General features: G+C 39.2%; 2 protein-coding genes across 2 annotated transcripts in view; both read right to left on the bottom strand.

Annotated features, from left to right (window-relative positions):
* The window catches only part of LOC109401152 (pre-mRNA-splicing regulator WTAP), a 57,602-nt gene extending 40,886 nt beyond the window's left edge, over positions 1 to 16,716 (bottom strand). Inside the window, exon 1 of the mRNA XM_062842821.1 lies at positions 16,563 to 16,716. The gene's annotated coding sequence lies outside the window, so the exon portion shown is untranslated. The remainder of the gene's footprint in view (positions 1 to 16,562) is intronic.
* LOC134290827 (uncharacterized) overlaps positions 2,618 to 18,200 on the bottom strand; it is a 29,764-nt gene continuing 14,181 nt past the window's right edge. The window contains exon 3 of the mRNA XM_062858032.1: positions 2,618 to 2,680. Within this exon, the coding sequence (XP_062714016.1) occupies positions 2,618 to 2,680 (63 nt within the window). The remainder of the gene's footprint in view (positions 2,681 to 18,200) is intronic.

The following is an 18,200-nucleotide window of genomic DNA, read 5'->3' as shown; positions in this document are numbered from 1 at the left end:
GGACATTGAAGTTACGACTTCTTCATTAAACATTCCTTAGATTCATAGATGACCTACTCGTACAAATTATGCAGTTGTTTAAGTAAATAAAATTAAAAAAAGATAATCCTGAGGGGGTCGAAATTATCAGTATGATTATGGGATTTACGAACTTATTATTAGTGGATTTCTTAGTACAACAATCTCTTCTGAAAAATTCTTGGTAAGTTTGTTTGGGAAACTAATAGGCAATAACAGAATGCCCAGAAAAAAACAACATTCTGGATGAACTTCTGGTGAAATATCTGGAAAGATTACTTGTGAAAAAAATTTGGAAACGATTTCTAGGAAGATCTTCAGTGTAGTATTTTTGAAGATAATTTTCAAGATATTTTAATAGAAAACCAGTGGCTACTGCAGAAATTCAGGCAGGTTACTTATAGGCTGGAATCGTAAATTCTAGGAGAAATTTGAGAGATCAAAGAAATCTTAGATTTTGTCTGATACTCGTCTAGCATTTATTTATTTCATCAGCGATTGCAATGTGAAGCTCTCAGATATTTAATTTCTGATCACATTTTCAGATATGTCAAGAATTTCTCCAGGAATTCCTGAAAGATTAGTTTTTGAGAAAGTATTTCCCCCAAAATGTAGAGGCAGATTCATTATTTGGGAACTATTTATTTCCATAAACCATACAACAATATTTATTTGTTTATTATTATTTTATTTATTATTTTTATTATTAAATTTTATTTATTTATTTATTATAAATTTATGGGAACTATTTATTTCCCCATACAACAATATTGCTCCAGATGCTTTTGAATACTTACTAGAACTCCCGCGAGAATTTCAATTGGTAGTTTAACTAGAAACTACGAATACTCAAAATTCTCGAGAATTTGCTGAACCAGGAGTTTTACCAGGGACTTCTGCTATAGCTTCGTCAAAAAGGGATTTTCCCGATACCTTACTCCGGTTTTCTCCGAACATTTTTATTCACAAGTTCAATAAATTAGTATATCCAAGAACTTCATGAAAAACAACAGAAAACTTTCAAACAAAATATTAGAAATAGTTTTCTGAGCTACAATAGGCGTGTTTTGAGGAATTCCATCAGGTACTAAAAATCCCTTCAAATATTCTTTCAATAGTTTTTCACTATTTTTTTTAATTGTAAAAATGTTTCCACCAGAATTATTCATCCAGAATTACATAATTTTTAATTTTAATTTATTCTTGGGGCAATTCATTCACTCATTCAAAAATTTATCAGCATCCTATCCAAATTTCTCAAAGACTTGACGCTCAAAGGACAAAGGCTATATCAAATATTCACAAGGATACAAGGATATTTTATTAGAAAAAAAAGTTGTAAAATATAACAATTTTATAAAACTTCTATAAGACGCTTGATGTTTTTAGGAACATGTACAAAGAGTGGGTCATCGTTTATATGGAAAAATGGAAAATTCAATGGTTTCCCATCAGATCAAAGCTTTTTTGATCCCATTTCAGGGCCCAAATAAGTGTGCAAAATTTGGGCATGATCGGTTATGTCTACGTTTTGCTCATCGGGTTTGAAGTTCGAATGGGGTTATACATGGGAAAACACACTTTTTTTACATTTCTCTTATAACAAGCTCGAGTTTTTCTAAAACAATGTAACCGATATAGTGAAAACATAGCCTAGGGTGTCCTGAAAAACTTTGTCGAAGACCGCGAAGTGATATGATGCTTATGGAAAAAGTTATAGCGTTGGCATTACTTGGCGAAACAGCATGATTTTGTTGCTATTGTTATTCCTTTACATGTTAAAACATAAACACATGCATGCGGTTCGTTGGTTATAACCATTTTCAAAGTTTTTCAGAACATCCTAGGCTATCATTTTATAGTATCGGTATTTTATAGTAATTTTCAGACAAACTTTTTCAACTTATGACAAAAATGCAAAAAAGTATGTTTTCCTATAGAAAATCCCATACAAATTTCAATTGCAATGCGCAAAGTGTAGACGCAACCGATCGTGCTCAAATTTTGCACAGATACTCAGGACTCGAAACGGAACCAAGAAAGCTTTGATCTGAGAAAACGGTTCCGATGACCCACACTAAATTGTACATCATGAAATGCATAAGTGATATATGAATCTATAAATATTTGAATGTGTCTCAAGCAGTCTTTCCACCACAATGTTCTTTAGAATATCTTTGAAATTGTTCAAATTGTGATGTTAGGTAACATCACTATGATTAACTTTATTTGTCATGATTCTACAACAAGATATTAATTTCCAAGAATGGTTTTTACGCCAGTTCACCCACTATGTTATATAGTTCAACAGTTGTTGACTGCATTTTCCACAGATTCTCGTACTTATGCTACTGGACACTATACAAATTTTATAATTTTGGAAAACCCCGGTGGCTAGCAACAATTCCCGAGGTTTTCCCGACTTTTTCCCGGTGGTTTCGAATTCCCGAGTTTTTCCCGGTTTTCCCGAAATTCCCGACTGGGTGGCCACCCTGTGAGCAGTAAGCAAGTCGCACAAATTCATAGGTGATACAGGTGAGAGTTGCATCCTTCCCGTCTTTTGCCAAAGCACAGAGATTTGGGGGCTAATCGCTGGCTCTTAGACAAGATTGACGCAATCCTCCAACGGCCGAGAGTTGCCCTGACCACATCCTTGCGACAGCTGAGGGATGGGAAAGAAAGATTAGCTGGACACCTAAGAAAGGCGTAGAGACCTCTACGTCATCTCAGGCCTAGTGGAAGGGTCAAGTTCATAGGATACGTTTGTCAACGTGCAGGCACCAAAACTGTATGCAGCAACAGACTCGCCAAATTATACGAATCCCAGCATTCTCGAGACGCAATTTCTGACTTTCATTTACTTCTCCGGGATCTCCGGCAGCTATTTCGTTCAAAATCACGGAAATAATACAATAATGAAGACGTATTTTTGCACCCCGATAGGAATAAAACTCTGACAATCGAGAGGGCTGCCTCATGCTTCTATGGGTCAAGCGATGACAAAGACCGCCAGCTAAGAGTTGTGTGCTTAGCTGGTAGTGCAGTCTGGGCACTGTTGTCCTTCTGACTTCAGCTAGATTGAGGAGGTACGTCCCGAGCGTCTGTTCACCAAGAAGGTGCGGCTCAAACAGCGTCTGTTCTGGCATCCAGCGGCTGAGTATGAAATGCTCCTCCATCGGAAGCTATATCTCCGTTGGCCGAACTTTGGAGAACGCAGATTGGCGTCAGGTCAAATTTGGCTATACTCTACGCCTACGCCTACGAGGTGAACACGCTGCTCGCCACGGTTGAAGGGATGGATCTCGATACCGAACTCCCAATTGTCGCGGTCAGACTCCCCTAGCCCTTCGCCGTTTCAATTTTCGTTTACTTTTCGAACGGAAAACTTCTTGATCTAAAGAACCAATTAGAAGCTGTCTTGCTCAACGGCACACAGCTCCTTCAGCTATTGTCCGATTGCACTCACCAGTTGTGTCTGCAAGATTGCAGAATAACAGGACAAATCGTCGGCTGATGGAGCACCTCGAATTCAACAGCCTACCATTATACTAGCAACACGCATTCCGGGCAGGTTATGGTACTGGAACATACCTAACGAACCTCGGAAGTATTCTTGACGCCGCAATGAAGGCACAGAAACACGTAGAAATCGTATCCCTAGACCTTGACAAGACCTACAACCGAGCCTGAGTCCCCAGCATTGTTAACCAACTAGGTAGTAGAATGGGGAGTATCCAGGAGACTGTTGCAATTCTTTCAGTATTTCCTGAATAACAGAACCTTCGAGGTCCTTGTCGGAAACCACCAAGGTTACAAAGGAGGAGACCGGACTGCTCCAAGGCACTGTGATTCCGGTTACACTTTTCCTCGTAGCCTTGAGCGGGGTATGCCGAACCGGGTGTTTATTTAAGTATACGCGGACGACATCCTGCTCCTAATCACCGGAACCGGATAACACCCCCGATCAATCCGCAGGAACATATAAGCGCATTCAATGCCGCTGGCTCCAAATGACAAACGGGCTTCGAAATCGCCCCTAAAAAGCTCACGACTTCACATCTGCAACTCGACAAAGCGTCCGCCAAAAACACCGATCACGGCCAACGAAAAGACGGTCGTCTTGAGGAAGATCCTCAAGGTCCTTAAAGTGACGGTTCATCGAGCGCTTTCACTTCCTCACGATTACGGATGGTTGTGCAAACCATGTTAACTTGATCCGCATGATTTTCGAATCAAATCTCACATATTTCCTTATTGTTTCATTCAGGAGTTTCGAAAGGAATTCAAAGTGTTGTATCAGATATAATTTCTTCAACCATATTTCCGCAAATTTCTTCGGGAACTTATCCAGGAAAAGGATGTTTTGAATCACCTGGCAATCGTTTGACTCATCTGACTATAACGCAGTTCAGCAGCTTATTTTAAAAATGTGATGTTCGTCAATCTTTTAGGTTAGTATTTTTTCTACACTATCTTATAACCGAGGAAACCATGACGTTGTATTGGATAGGATAATTCTCGATTGTAGCCATTTAGGGCTACCAAGATTCTGGAAGCATTTAACATTCTCCACTGCTTGCCCAGCTACCGTGAAGCTGGAAGGGTTGACCGTGTTTACATCGAACGATTTGGTCTTGTTGACCTTGATGGTAAGACCTGCTGCCGAGAAGTGATTGGCAATATCATCGAGCACATAAACTTTGAGCATCTCAGCTGATGATATGCGATCGACCCCCGGGTTCTGTTCGATTTCGTGCTACTGATGGAGCTTGCACTGAAACCCTTGGTGGGTCATGCTGAGGTATTGATGGCGTGGCCGACACTTTAAAAAGGTTTCCAAAGTGCTCGAACCAACGTTTCAACTGATCAGCAGGGTCGGTCAATAACTGTCCAGACGTGTCTTCCACGGGCATTGTAGCATTAATCTTAGTCCCACTAAGGCCACGTGAAACATCGTAGATTTTTTTTTTTTGTTTGTATTTATGTGTATTTTAACTTATGCTAATTCTACACTTAATCGTAGATGAGACGGGTGTCGCAGGTGTTTGCGTCTTTCTCGCCTTCGTCGGCTCAGGAGTCCACCCACGCTCTTTTGTTCCGTCTATATGAGCGTTCCACTTCCTTCTCGAGAGTTGAATAGTGCATACGGGCTACGGCTTTGGCTCCTCTTGTTTTCGCTCGCTCTATCGCGGATTTGGCCTCCCTTCGCTCCTCTATCTTCCTCTAGGTGTCATCTGTGATCCACTGCTTTCTCTGGTGGGTACGTAGCTCACCCAAATTATTCTAGCCAGTGACGATGAAGGCGTTGTTGATGGCGCTCCATTGGTCTTCTACGCTTCCACCTTCCGGAATATCCGTAGCACAATTCTCCAGCTTCTCGACGAAGGACCTTTTCACCGAAGCGTCTTCCAGTTGGCGTGTGTTGAACCGGCGCCTGATTTTCTCCTCCTGCCGATGGATCCTAGCAATGCGTAGCCGGATCTCGCCGATTAGGAGATTATGGTCGGACACAATGTCGGTGATACGTTTGTTCCGCAAATCACGAAGGCTCCGTCTCCTTTTTCGGCTGATGCACATGTGGTCGATTTGATTTTCCCTGACGCCATCACAGGCAACCCGTGTCATTTTGTGCACTGGCCTATGGGGAAAGAGCGATCCCCCGATCACCATGTCATTGTTGGCTTGCCACCACACTATGCAAACAGCTCTCCATTCTTGCTCATTTCTTCGAGATCATGGCGTCCCATGACGTGACGAGTCCGAGTTGTCGGAACCAACCTTCGCGTTGAAGTCGCCCCTGAGGATCTTGATATCACCTTTCGGAATGTTGTCCACGACAGCATTCAGTTGACTGTAAAAGTTTTCTTTGTCTTGCAATTCGGCAGCATCGGTTGGCGCATAACATTGGATCATTGTGAGGTTTCCAACCAGTGTTCTGAATCTGGCTACAATTATCCTCTCATTAATCGGTTCCCAATTCATGAGCGCAGCGTGGCTCAGCGTGTCTACCGAGACTACTACCGACTGGTAGATGTAAGCCCCTGTTTTAGTAAACCACCTGTATCTCTTTTCTAGAGTGTTGACCATCGTCGCAGGGGAGACGCGGTGTAATTCTTGGATAACTAAGGAAACCGGATGAAGGCCATAGACTAGAGCTTCCAAATCCGACAGGTTGTAGTGAAAACCATTTATGTTTTATTGGACAGCGATAGTGAGAGGGCCTTGATGCGTGGGTCGAATGTTGGCGTTTGTCGTCGGACGCGAATAGGGCTTTCCTGCCTGGACGACGCTATACGGAGTGCCCAAGAGCCTGCTCAAATGGTGACTGATATTCTTTCATAGTTTTATAAAGGTACAACCGGTTGTAGCTGATTACCAGAATAAACGATTCAAATATGCAGTATCACAACACATTCATCAGATCTTGGTACACCTGTTTGAACAGTTGATCGACATTCTTTTAACATACTCAGCTTATCGAGTTTTCTCTACCTTCTGAAATGCATTATAACGAAAAGCTGAAATTTGCTCTATTTTTTACTAACGATTCGCGATTTAAAACATAAGCAGTTTGCAGTTCCTTATCAGCAACAACAGCGATTAAAAGGCATAGCCATACAATCTCAAGAACGCTAATCTCCTGCACATTGTATAATCGATGTAGCACTTAGCTCTTATCAGCACCCACAAAATCATGACGTATTTTTTAGCACCCAAATCAGCGCCACCGAGAGGATCCAATTTAGCAGGACATCAATCAAAAACCTTCGCTTGTGTAGAAGATAAGTAATTCGCCATCGTCGTCGAACCTGCCACCACCCACATTTCTTGGAAAACCCTCGCACGTACGCAGGCTTTCATAACACAGCAAGCACCAAACGGGTTCCCCCGAAGAACAGCAGGCAGCAGCGCCGAGCTTGGATAAGGCCTCGCAAACACACTTCTAGTACCTTTTTTTTCTGTTCACCAGCACACTCGTGCCCACTACTCCGTACAGCACACCACATGCCCTAGTTACGCATGGAGAGGAAAATGGTGACGCCTCGATAAGAAATTTTCACTCGAAACCATTCTCGCGCCGTCTTCGCCTAATGGGCTGTGTGATTTTGCACTTTTCCATCCACGGAACATTTTTGTCACTCGTCGCGGGAAACCTACATTCACCAAATGGGAAAATTGCACACAAGGAAATTCCATCGAGCATCCATCTTTTTTCCTATGTAGATATTTTTTGGTGTGGTACAAACAACATCAACGAAACGACCGAACACTGCTCTATAGCTTGGCTGGTTGTGACGACGGACGGCCAGCCAGCAAGTAGTGTTGGCGGCTTGGCGTACCAGAAGCAGATAGAAGAGAGGACCACTTTTCTGACGACGTGAACATTCGCACTACCGTACATACTGTACTGGCTGCGTTTGCTGCTCCCAATCAATGCTTCGCGGTGGGTGTATGGGTGACGGTGGCGTTAGGGTGTGCTGGATTGAGGATACACTTTTCTAGGCGTTGTTATGAATGTACTTTTCTATGGTAAAATAACACAAAAACGTGATTTTGCAGCATTATTTAATAAATTGTTGAATAAACTATGGTTACACAAATGGCTAGTGTTCTAAACCAGCACTGTCTAGATGTTAAATAGTTCATGAATATTCTGAACTCAATAACTTTGTTTGAGATTTCCAGAAATACTATTCCCGGAATTTTTATTTTTATCTAAGAATGTCAAATTCTTGATTAGTTGATTTGACTTTATTAAAGAGACTTTCAGCCCTTGGCTGGTTCGTCTCTAATGTCAAATTCTTCTTTTTTATGGCTTTAGGTTTCACTTAAACTTAGTCAGCTTTTTTCAGTTTAGTATTCTATGAGCACATCCACAGTTTTTAGTTGAAAGGCTTCCTTTACATGCCACTGCTTGAATTTGTTTATTGGGTGACACGTACAATGGAATACTATGCCGAAATTTCCGAAAAAAACCCCCGACCGGAAACGAATTCTAACCCATTGATCCCAAGAAGGGTAGAGCTTTAAAGTGGAATTTATTTTGAAAAATCTCTCCGGGATATGATTTCCCAACTGGAAAGTGATCTACTGGTTATAATAAGTGAGCTGTTAAAAAAATGAGCGATTTCGGTTGATATTTAGGGGTGCGCCAGTAGATCACTTTCCACTTGGGCAAATCATATCCCGGAGATTTTTTAAAATTAGACCCACCCTAGTGAAGCATATTTTTCAAAATCTATCCGGGATATGATTGCCCAAGAATTTTGTTTTATTTTAATTAAATTCTCCTGTATTTTTGTAGAGTCCGCACCCTTACGGTGCTGGCCGCACTAATTTGATCCGCAATAGTGCGTCAGTATTTTGCCTAAGTTTGTGCGATCCGTCACTGTTAGTGTCGGCACAAAGTTTAGTTTCAATATAACAATTTCGTGACAAGAGGACGCAATCAGTGAAGTACTAGATTGAAAGTAGTGAGCTGGATTTTTGTATGGTGAGATGATCAGTTCTCCATTTCTGTAATGAAATGGTGCAAAAAGCGTTGGTTATATGGTTTCTTGCCTAATTTAATGCTGTTTGAGTAAAAGTTTGGGTAACTGTGTTGTTGAAGTTGCAAGATATAAATAATACAACAACACAGTTACCCAAACTTTTGCTCAAATAGCATCAAATTCGTCAAGAAATCATATAACCCACGCTGTTTGTACCATTTCATTACAGAAATGGAGAACTGATCATCTCACCATACAAAAATCCAGCTCACTACTTTCAATCTAGTACTTCACTGATTGCTTCTTAGTGAAGTAGCATATTGGTTCCAATTGCGAGGTGACGCAAAATCTTTTTCATTCCATAAATTTTCATGGTCTCACCACAGTGGCGTAGCCAGAAATTTGCTCTGGGAGGGGTTTTCGATGTTCAAGAATACCTTTTTTTATGTGACACTTACATTTCGTAAATATATCAAGCATAATTTTTCAAATCGACGTATCTAACTTTTTCACTGATCTGAGTAAATTCATGGTCAATGTTAACGACCATTTCACTAAAATATTTTTTTATAAAAAGACTTTTCATAAGTTTTTTCGTGCTTAACATCACCAGGGATATAGCACGCGCTAGGTAAGAAACAAAACCTACTCATTCCATATCATTTTCACAATGAATTTTGACAAAAATACACATACACCGGATTGGTTAGAGATACGTCATGCCAGATACGTCGCTTTTGTATGGTGCCAGTTTGGTGTATCTGTTACTTTTGATTCTGGCTAGATACGTCGTTTGGTTTTCTCATATATCAAAACGGTGTATCTATCAGTAAAATTGTAAACATCAAAATAGTTAGATACGTCGTTTCGAAAAATATGCCTAGTTAAACAAATTAAGCAATAAATCATCAAACAGTGATGTGGATTCTTCAATTTGCTTTATGAATCATGCATGCAGCAGTAAACCCGGATTTGTTTACATTCTCGAGTTACGTCGGATTGAAAAGTTATGCTTGATATATAATGAATTTGAGCTGTAGGTTAAAAATAGCGGCGCAGCCGAAAATTTTTTTCATCAAAAAGCGTTTTATACTGGAAATATGTTCCAGAAATTTTGGCTCTGGGGAGGAGGGGGTTTAACCCTAATTCTTCCAAATTGTGAGGTGACACATTTGTGGATATATTGTACGGTTGCATGGATCGCATCGCTTACCGAAGTGAATCCTTGATCTATGAAACTATCAATCCTTCCCTACTAACAAAACTCCTTCCCGTGACAACTGTGGAGGGTCCAGTAGTATACATACAATCAGTGTTAGGAATACTCACTTGCAAAAAAATATACTGATACTCATTAGCCTGGTACATGGTTTATATGGGAAAATATAAAAAATGGAAAAACTCCAACTCCTGTATACTTTTTTGAGCTCCATTTTGGTCCCATATCAACTGTGCAAAATTTCAGATCGATCACAGAAACTATATTTTAGTGCCCGCCATTCTTAGTTTTTCATACGATTTACTATGGGGAAAATTTACTTCTTCAAAGAAAAATCGCATGAGGTCACCCATTGATCCCTAAAAATAAGTCGTTGAATGATTTCTGTAGATAACTTCACGAGGAATCAGACCACCGAAGACCGCAAAGCGATGCGACGTTCGTGGAAAAAGTTATTAAGCCTTAACCGATCGATAAAATGACGAGATTTTATTATTTATTGTTATTCCTTACATGTTAAACAGCGTAGGCATGCCATTCGGTTTTCAGTCAGTACCTTTTTCCACATGTCTTAGATTGCTTTGCGGTCTTCAGAGGGTTTGTTCCTCGTAAAATGTCCAACAGAAATCATTCATTGATATATTTTTAGGGGTTAAGAGGAAACCTGTGGTGATTTTTCTTTAAAAAATGATTTTCCCCACAGTAAATCGTATGTGAATTTAAAACGGCTGGCGCTAAAATATAGTTTCGTCGATCGAGCTGAAATTTTGCACAGTTTATATGGGGCTAAAATGGAACTCAAAAAGTGTACAGGAGTAAAATGTCTTTTGGTGTCCCACGCTAATACTCATTTGCTTCTATCTCAGTTCATAAGCATGCTATCAAAAAATGATGTTTGAAGGGGGTTTAGATTGTAGTTTAATCTAAAAGTTCGCCGAATAAACTAAAGGTCGCAGACGCAAACCAAAACCGTGAGAGAGCTGTGAGCACAAAATGAGCATAAATTACACGAATTTTACTCACCAGGTACTCACAGCTCTCTCACAACTTTGGTATGCGTCTGCGACCTTTACTTTATTCGGCAAACTTTTAGATTAAACTACAATCTATAACCCCTTCAAACATCTTTTTTTGATAGCATGTTTCTAGACTGAGATAGAAGCAAGTGAGTATCACTCTTGCTAGTGAGTATTCCCAACACTGCATACAATCTCTAGTAACAACGGTTGTCCGAACTAACATTCCTTCCCTTCTCCGGTGGACGTGGCAAGCGCTGTTATTGACCCAATAAAGTTTGAGCTCTCGAAACGTGTACATTGAGGATGGTGACAAATCCTAAGCCCCAAGCCTATTGACTCGCTGTGCAATTTCGCTAACTCAGTTCAATCACGGAGTAGCAACTACGAAGTGTACGGTCGCCAATGGTCATGCTCATGCAATCCGGGATATGATTGACTAAGTGGAAAGTGATCTACTAGTTGGATAAATGAGCTATGCAAAAATGAGCGATTTCGTTTGATATTTAGGGGTGGGGTAAGGGTTTAGGTGTAATTTATGCTTTTCAAACATAACTTTCCTAGACTAAATAGGTGATTCTAGAATTTGAGCTCGAAATTGCAAAATTGCGATGGTTTTCGAGACAATTGAAAAATATGTCCAATTTTAGTATTTTTGGGTTGGATACTAAAATAGGAGATTTTTTTAGAATATCTTAAAAGTCACAAGAATTATCGCAATTTCGGGGTAAAATTTGGTCCTTTTAGAACCCTGAATCACCGATTTTGTCTAGAAAAGTTGTTTGAAAAATTTATTTGAAATTTTTATTGAATGTTGGCTGGCTCTGAGCATAGAATCCACTTCAACCAGCTTACTCATTTCGACCAGTAGATCATTTTTAATTTGGGAAATCATATCCCGGATAGATTTTGCTAAATAAGCCCCACTCTAATAGATCCCTGATTGATGATCCAAAGCATTAGTCACTAACTGAAGACCTAAAACAGGTTTATAGTAAAATGTTAGCAATAACGCTAATATTTTTTGCAAACCAATTTCAAACAACATTCTTAATTTAATAAATGGAAAAATTTCTAATGAAAATAAATAATGAACAGAGACAAATGCCCTAGAGGTAAAGTCTCTCAAAACAAACAAAAAATTTAGAAACTATAAATAAACACTGACGATTGACTTCTATTTTAAGTTGAGTGCAACATCCTGTGGAAACAACCACTTGTTGGACAAACGTCTTGAAATCCCAGCTCAATATTTTCATTTTCATTTTCATTTTGCAGCATTTGGTGGGGCAATGAGAGCGCAAGTCAGTCCAAAGCCGATGATAAGGAGGGGTAATGGCTGAATAGTCTTTGCTGACCACATAAACGCCATGGGATAGGAAAAGGGTATTTTGGTGTGGGATTAGGGTGTTGGTGCAGACTTGACGATATCAATGCTATTCAGATGCAAAATAATTTTAAGGCTCAATAGTGAATCGCATACCTTCCAAAACCAAAAAAACAATAATCCACAAAATACCAAGCAAGTCATAGAAAGAAAAGGCGCCCGATTGTTTATTTTGTCAATTATAACAAACGGAAACTTCTACCCTCTCCGACTCGCCAGTCATTCCGGAAAAATGTCCCTTCAGTTCTGGAAAATATATTATCCCCAATTAAGCCTTTAATCGAATTGTCCGCGTGGTCTTGTAGTACCCCTACTAGGTAAGAATCAGTCATTGCTATACATATTAAATGCTAGACATGACCCCATGGATAGCATTTGCATATGTAAAAGCTTTGCTGATGTGACTTTCCTATTAGGCAATTCTCTCATCTCATGTTTGTCTTCAAAACCTTATCAAGCTTAGAAAATTGAAGTTGATAAACAATACATTACAAGGTTCGAATTCCCATAGAATGAGATCATTCATTCGCACTACAACACCATAGGAGATAAAACCACACTGGCTGATTACAGTACAAATGTGAAAAATCTCCCGTTTCCCCCTATCCGCAACCCGGGGACGCGCCCTGTTGGATTTCGAAAGCCTCGGAGAATATTACAAACCTTCAATGGCATTCCCATAAACTAACCCACATTGCCCATTCAGGGGTCTGACTGGGCCTATTACCCTCCCTCAGTTTGTAATATTCTCTCCAACTAGGAATTATATTTTCCCGGCACATAAATGACTTCGACAAATGTTCGATATACTATGCAGCGTCATGATCAGTATAACTATATCAGATGACTTGGAGATCTGATTCTTACAGAATTGTTTGCCATTGATTATACATTCAGCTATTCTAATCATTACTGCAAAGGCCATCGACCACATGCCTGAAATCAAAGCTTCCTGGAAGATATAATCCAAGCCCAGGGTCTTGAAATCCCAGCTCAATATTGCACCAGAACTTCAGATGCATAAATCTCAAGAAATGAACTTCTAACGATAGTGCAATTTTTATTTTGTTCTTGCTCACTTGTAATTAATTAGCTTAAAATAAGAAGTCCGGTACACTGGTTTGGTTTTCAACGAGATTTGTGCCCTCAAAATCGTGAGTAGATGTAAAAGTCTGCCATTGTGGTGGCCATCTTGGGATTCTAACGAGTCTATCCTTAACCCTTTCCTTCCCACGACTTTGAACGACTATTTCTACGCCAAGAAAGCGTTTCCGAAAAAAGTGCTTGAACAAAAGTTATTGCTAATTTTTCGAAATCAACGAAAAAAAATGTGTTATGAATCAATAGTACTTTGATTGTTTATCAATAGTTCCACTATTGAAACAAGTAGTTGGGAGTTGGGTTTACCTAATGAGATAACAATCATGTTCTAAAAACTATTGCATCATATTCATCTAATTCCGTTTGTCTCGAGTTCATCGAAAATCGATGGTGCTCTAGAGCAACCATGGGAAGTAGAGGGTTAATGAAGCAAATACTAAATACTTTGACGATGTGTCATACAAAAGTTTAGAATTTGGGCTCTGTAAATTAGAGCTTAAAAAGGAAAATGGCACAAAATGGAAAGCAATGCCGATGTACGGGGTGTCCGGAATGCCGTTTGGCCGTAATATGATCAAAAGAATTCACAGTTAAATATGTTTCAAAAAATAGTCCAAAATTTCAATATTTCTCAAAAACTATGCAGAAATATCCTCAAAATTTAAGTAAAAAAATAAGGAATTTCTCTTAGTGGTTTGAAGGCAGTTTCTCTCGGGATTATTGCAAACGTTCTACCAAAAATTTCTTCCAGAAAAAAATTTCAAATATTTCGCACGTAGTTCCTATTAGAGGTTTTCAGAGTTCCTCCTTAAATTTCCTTAATATTTCCTCCTGGGATTTGTCCCACAACTTTTTTTCCTGTTCCTCTCAGGATTTCTTTTGAAATTCCTCTCGAGGTTTCTCCTATAAGTTTTTCGCGAAATTTGACCGGGATTCTTTCAGGTATTTCTCCGGGAATTTCTTACAAGAAACCTCACAAAGGATATTCCGAAAAAAAAACTCAAAAAAAATTCTGAAAAAACTCCGGGAGCACTTATTAAAGAACATCCAGAATCTCGGGATAAAATCTAGTACAGATTTCTGAAAGAGCTCTGGGAATAACCGCGAGAAAATCTGTAAAAAAATTTCAGATGGATCACTGCAAGTAATCAAAAAATCAACTATAAGGAAAAGCCTTGAAAAATATTCGAAAAAATCAGAGACGAACCCCATGAGAAATACCCAGCAGTAGCTCATGCAAAAATCCCAGAAAACTCGGTAAAAAATCATAGGAGGAAGTCCAGGAAAAAATTCGTAAAACTCTGAGAGACATCTCAGAATTAACACCCGAATGAATCTTCAGCGGGTATTCCCGGGAAAAACTCCGAGAGAAATCTCTCAGAAACTCGAAAAGAAATCCCGCGAGAACCTTTGGGAAAAATGCCAGCTGAAATTTCTGTAGAAATCGAAGAAGAAACTCTAGAAAAAAGCTATCGGAAATTTCTTGAAGGAATCACAAGAGAAACATGGGAAGAAATCTCGGAAAGAATTACTGCAGAAAATTAGTGAAAAACTCCTCTAGAACCCTTGCAGGAGCTTTAGAGGAGCAAGAAACTATTGTGGAGATCTCAAATAAATCCTGATATGAACCCATAGGAACCTCTGCAAAGCAAAACCTCTAGAGAAGATCTGTATAATTCCCGTGAAAAATTCCAGAAGAAATCGATCGGGATTCCGGAATCCTGAAAGATTCACAAGGAAGAATCCTGTAAAGAAATGTTCTAATCTTGGAAAAATGTTGGTAGGAATCCGAAAGGATCGCCGGAAGAAATTAAAAAAGAACTATACCAGGACAAAAAGTGTGAAAAAATACGGAATCTTGTAAAAAAAAAAAAAACTGTGAGAGGAATTTCAAGAGGTATTTCCAAAGAAATTCCAGAAAGAAATATCTGGAAAAATCGTTGTACTATTGTAACCGATGTTCTGGATGGATACACTACATAATCGAAAACATTTTTATTCATACCCACGATGTAGTAAACTCTGTGGAGTAGATCTACAAGTACATAATAAAATTCGCTACTTTTTATTTATACGACCTAATGTTTTAATTTTTTCATCGGTGCAAAACTTCCCTGAGTTTTCACGATATTCCCTGAGTATTCCGGGTTTTCCCTGTTACATAAAGTTCCCTGAGGAGTCCCGGTGTTCCAGGTGGTCACCCTGTCATATACAGTTAGTACAAGGATCGAAGTATATCTCACTTTTTACTGATTGAAAATGTCTTTCAGTTTTACAGAAAAACTGAAAAAATGGTTTCTGGAGAACTGATACCTAAATCCTTCCTCTAACTGTGTATTTATAAAAAAAAAATAAGTTCTTTAAACAAAAAAAAAAAAAAAAAAAAATAGATAAAAAGATTATCTCGCGCGTTTCAATGTTTTAGCTGGAATGTGTATTAAATTTTCTTTTAATTTTGAATTTAATATGACATGTATTCATTGAAAGAACAGAATTTCAGAATAGGACTTTGCTCTTGCACCATTTATTTTTGCAGGTGTATCTATTTTGGGCACTTGCCGCTATAACTAAGTCTATTACGTACCAATTATAAAAGTTACGGTACACATCTTACTGTGTGACAAAAATTAAGTTATTAGGTATAAAATTGACTTATAGCCGCTAGTGAACAAAATAGATACACCTGCCCAAATTGTACTAGACCCTATAATCGAAATTACTTTGACACATCGATACAATCTTGTTTGTAATGTGCCTCCAACAAAATTACAGAATAATCGAACTTTTCAGAAGTTTAACGACATAATGCCCTGTGTTAGGTAACATTTCGAGGTCCATGTAAAATTTTACTTAATTTTAGTTTCTTAGCATGATTAAAAGTTTTTATAATGACAGGCTATCGCAATGAATAAAGTTACAAATTATCAAATTTAACTGCAAAATCACGTTTTGTTCAGTATTACTATCGAAGAAAAGTCAATCACAAACGCTTACCTTTAACGTATCCAACGAAGACCCTAAAATTTCCACTCACAACCCACCCCAAATCACTCAACACACTTTGCACATTTTTGAATCACCCTAGCGAAGGTACATGAACCCCCATTTTAATATCCGCTCGCTCGCTTTGCTGCTGCTGCTGCCTGGCCTGAGCCCGACGACTAGCGCTGGTGCTGCTGCTGCTACTGCTACCTCTCTGTATGATGGTGGTAGGTTACCTAGCTCTTGCGTTTCGTTGGCACTTTTGCGATCCCAAATTTTCAAACACAATTTTCCCCTCGGAAAACACTCGGCCCCGCTGAAAAACACCCAAAACGGACGGTTCTCACCTTGCACTGCACTTTACGGTCACTGCGAAGCACTTTCTCGCCGGAATTAGTCCTGAATTTCGCACAAAACGCACCACCGTTGGCCCAGCGATGAAGCCACTTTTACCATTTTCAGATCGCGATTGCTGGTGAAGAAGAGGGATTTTTGTGGCCTCGATGGCAAACGAGAAAGGGGAACAAAAATTTCCCGTTCGTGCGCGGGTGTTGGTGGTGTGCGTGTGTTTCGCGGCGGAGGTAGTGTGGGTGAACAGTTACGAAATGCGTGTGTAAGAGGGAGATGAAAAGATAGAGTGTTTTGTTGCCGGCTCGCTCAGTCTTGTGTGTCGCGTGCGGCTGGGTGTGTGGAGCAGGCGAGTTTACGGTTAGCTGCTGGAGTTGTGTTGGTGCGATGCCGTTTGACAACTGGCATTCGGGTTGCCGTGTGATTCGTTTTGTTCCCTTTCCCGTTCTGTTTGGATCGTGGCCCATGCAGCATGAATGGTTGCACTCATCGTGAGTACGCTAACTACCGTTATGTTTGTAAAATTTCTCGTGAATAAATATTCAAAAGATTATGATCTGGGCGAGATGGACCGTGACCGGTCTTAGCCGTCTGCAAGAGACACCGCAAAGAAAAAAAAAAAAAAAAAGATTATGAATGGTTGCTCTTTTCTTTGGTGACTAGATTCTACAGTGCTTTCTCGATGTTTTGAACTGATCGTCCAAATCGAATTCAATTCCTGGATCCTGGACCAGGTCAAGTCGAGGAGGTTTTGAGTTGAAATTTTCCTTGGATTCCTGGAAATTCAGATATTTTGAACAGACCGTTATGCGTGTATATTTTGGACGTTTTACGACAAAATCAAATGGAAGTGTCCAAATTACCTGAATTCTGTCTACTCTCTAAAATGAAAGTACTCATTTTTTGTAAACATCCATGCAGCACATAGAATGTGTAAAATTCGCAAATTTTCTAAAATTGCTCACGCTCACATTTTTGCAAAATATCAATATTTTTTAGTGTTTAAAGGTGGTTCATAAACCGAGTGAGATAGCCATATCAAAATTGGGTTCTTCAGGGATATCCGGATTATTTCATAATCGGATTCTCCGCCCAAAAATGAGTCGAAATCCAAAATTTCATAATTTTTGGAGTCCGGGAACTATTTTTTAAATGCATTTAAAGTTTGTATGAGGAAATTTTTTTGTTCGGGTCGAACTGTCATTTTATCGATTGAACTGTCATTCTATCCACGAAAATAAAAACTGTTTTGTTAATTTAACCATCAAAACAAAGGTATTGGAATCCAATAAAATCACGGTATGTTCAGAAAAATGAGGTCTTTCGATTAAACTATAGAAAATAGCAATATTGTAATCACTAAACAACCCAATTATTGCAAAATATTCACATGCTCATGTAAGTGCACGAGCTAATTTAAAAAATGTGCGGATGTTACATATTCTATGTGCGGCATGGATGTTTACAAAAAATGGGTAGACCACAGTGTTTTAAATGTTCGATTTCACGATCAGAATTAAATAACTTTAAAACTATTACACTCAGGAAAATTGCCTCATACTTAATGGAAAATATCCATGTGCCAAACCACATCCAAAGTATATGCAACCAATACCCGATTACGCAAGCAAATTAGC

This window comes from Aedes albopictus, chromosome 3 (genome assembly GCF_035046485.1).
Source record: "Aedes albopictus strain Foshan chromosome 3, AalbF5, whole genome shotgun sequence".
Classification (NCBI taxonomy): Eukaryota; Metazoa; Arthropoda; class Insecta; order Diptera; family Culicidae; genus Aedes; species Aedes albopictus.
The sequence above is the reverse complement of the archived record's forward strand: the minus strand, read 5'-3'. Positions and strand labels throughout refer to the sequence as shown.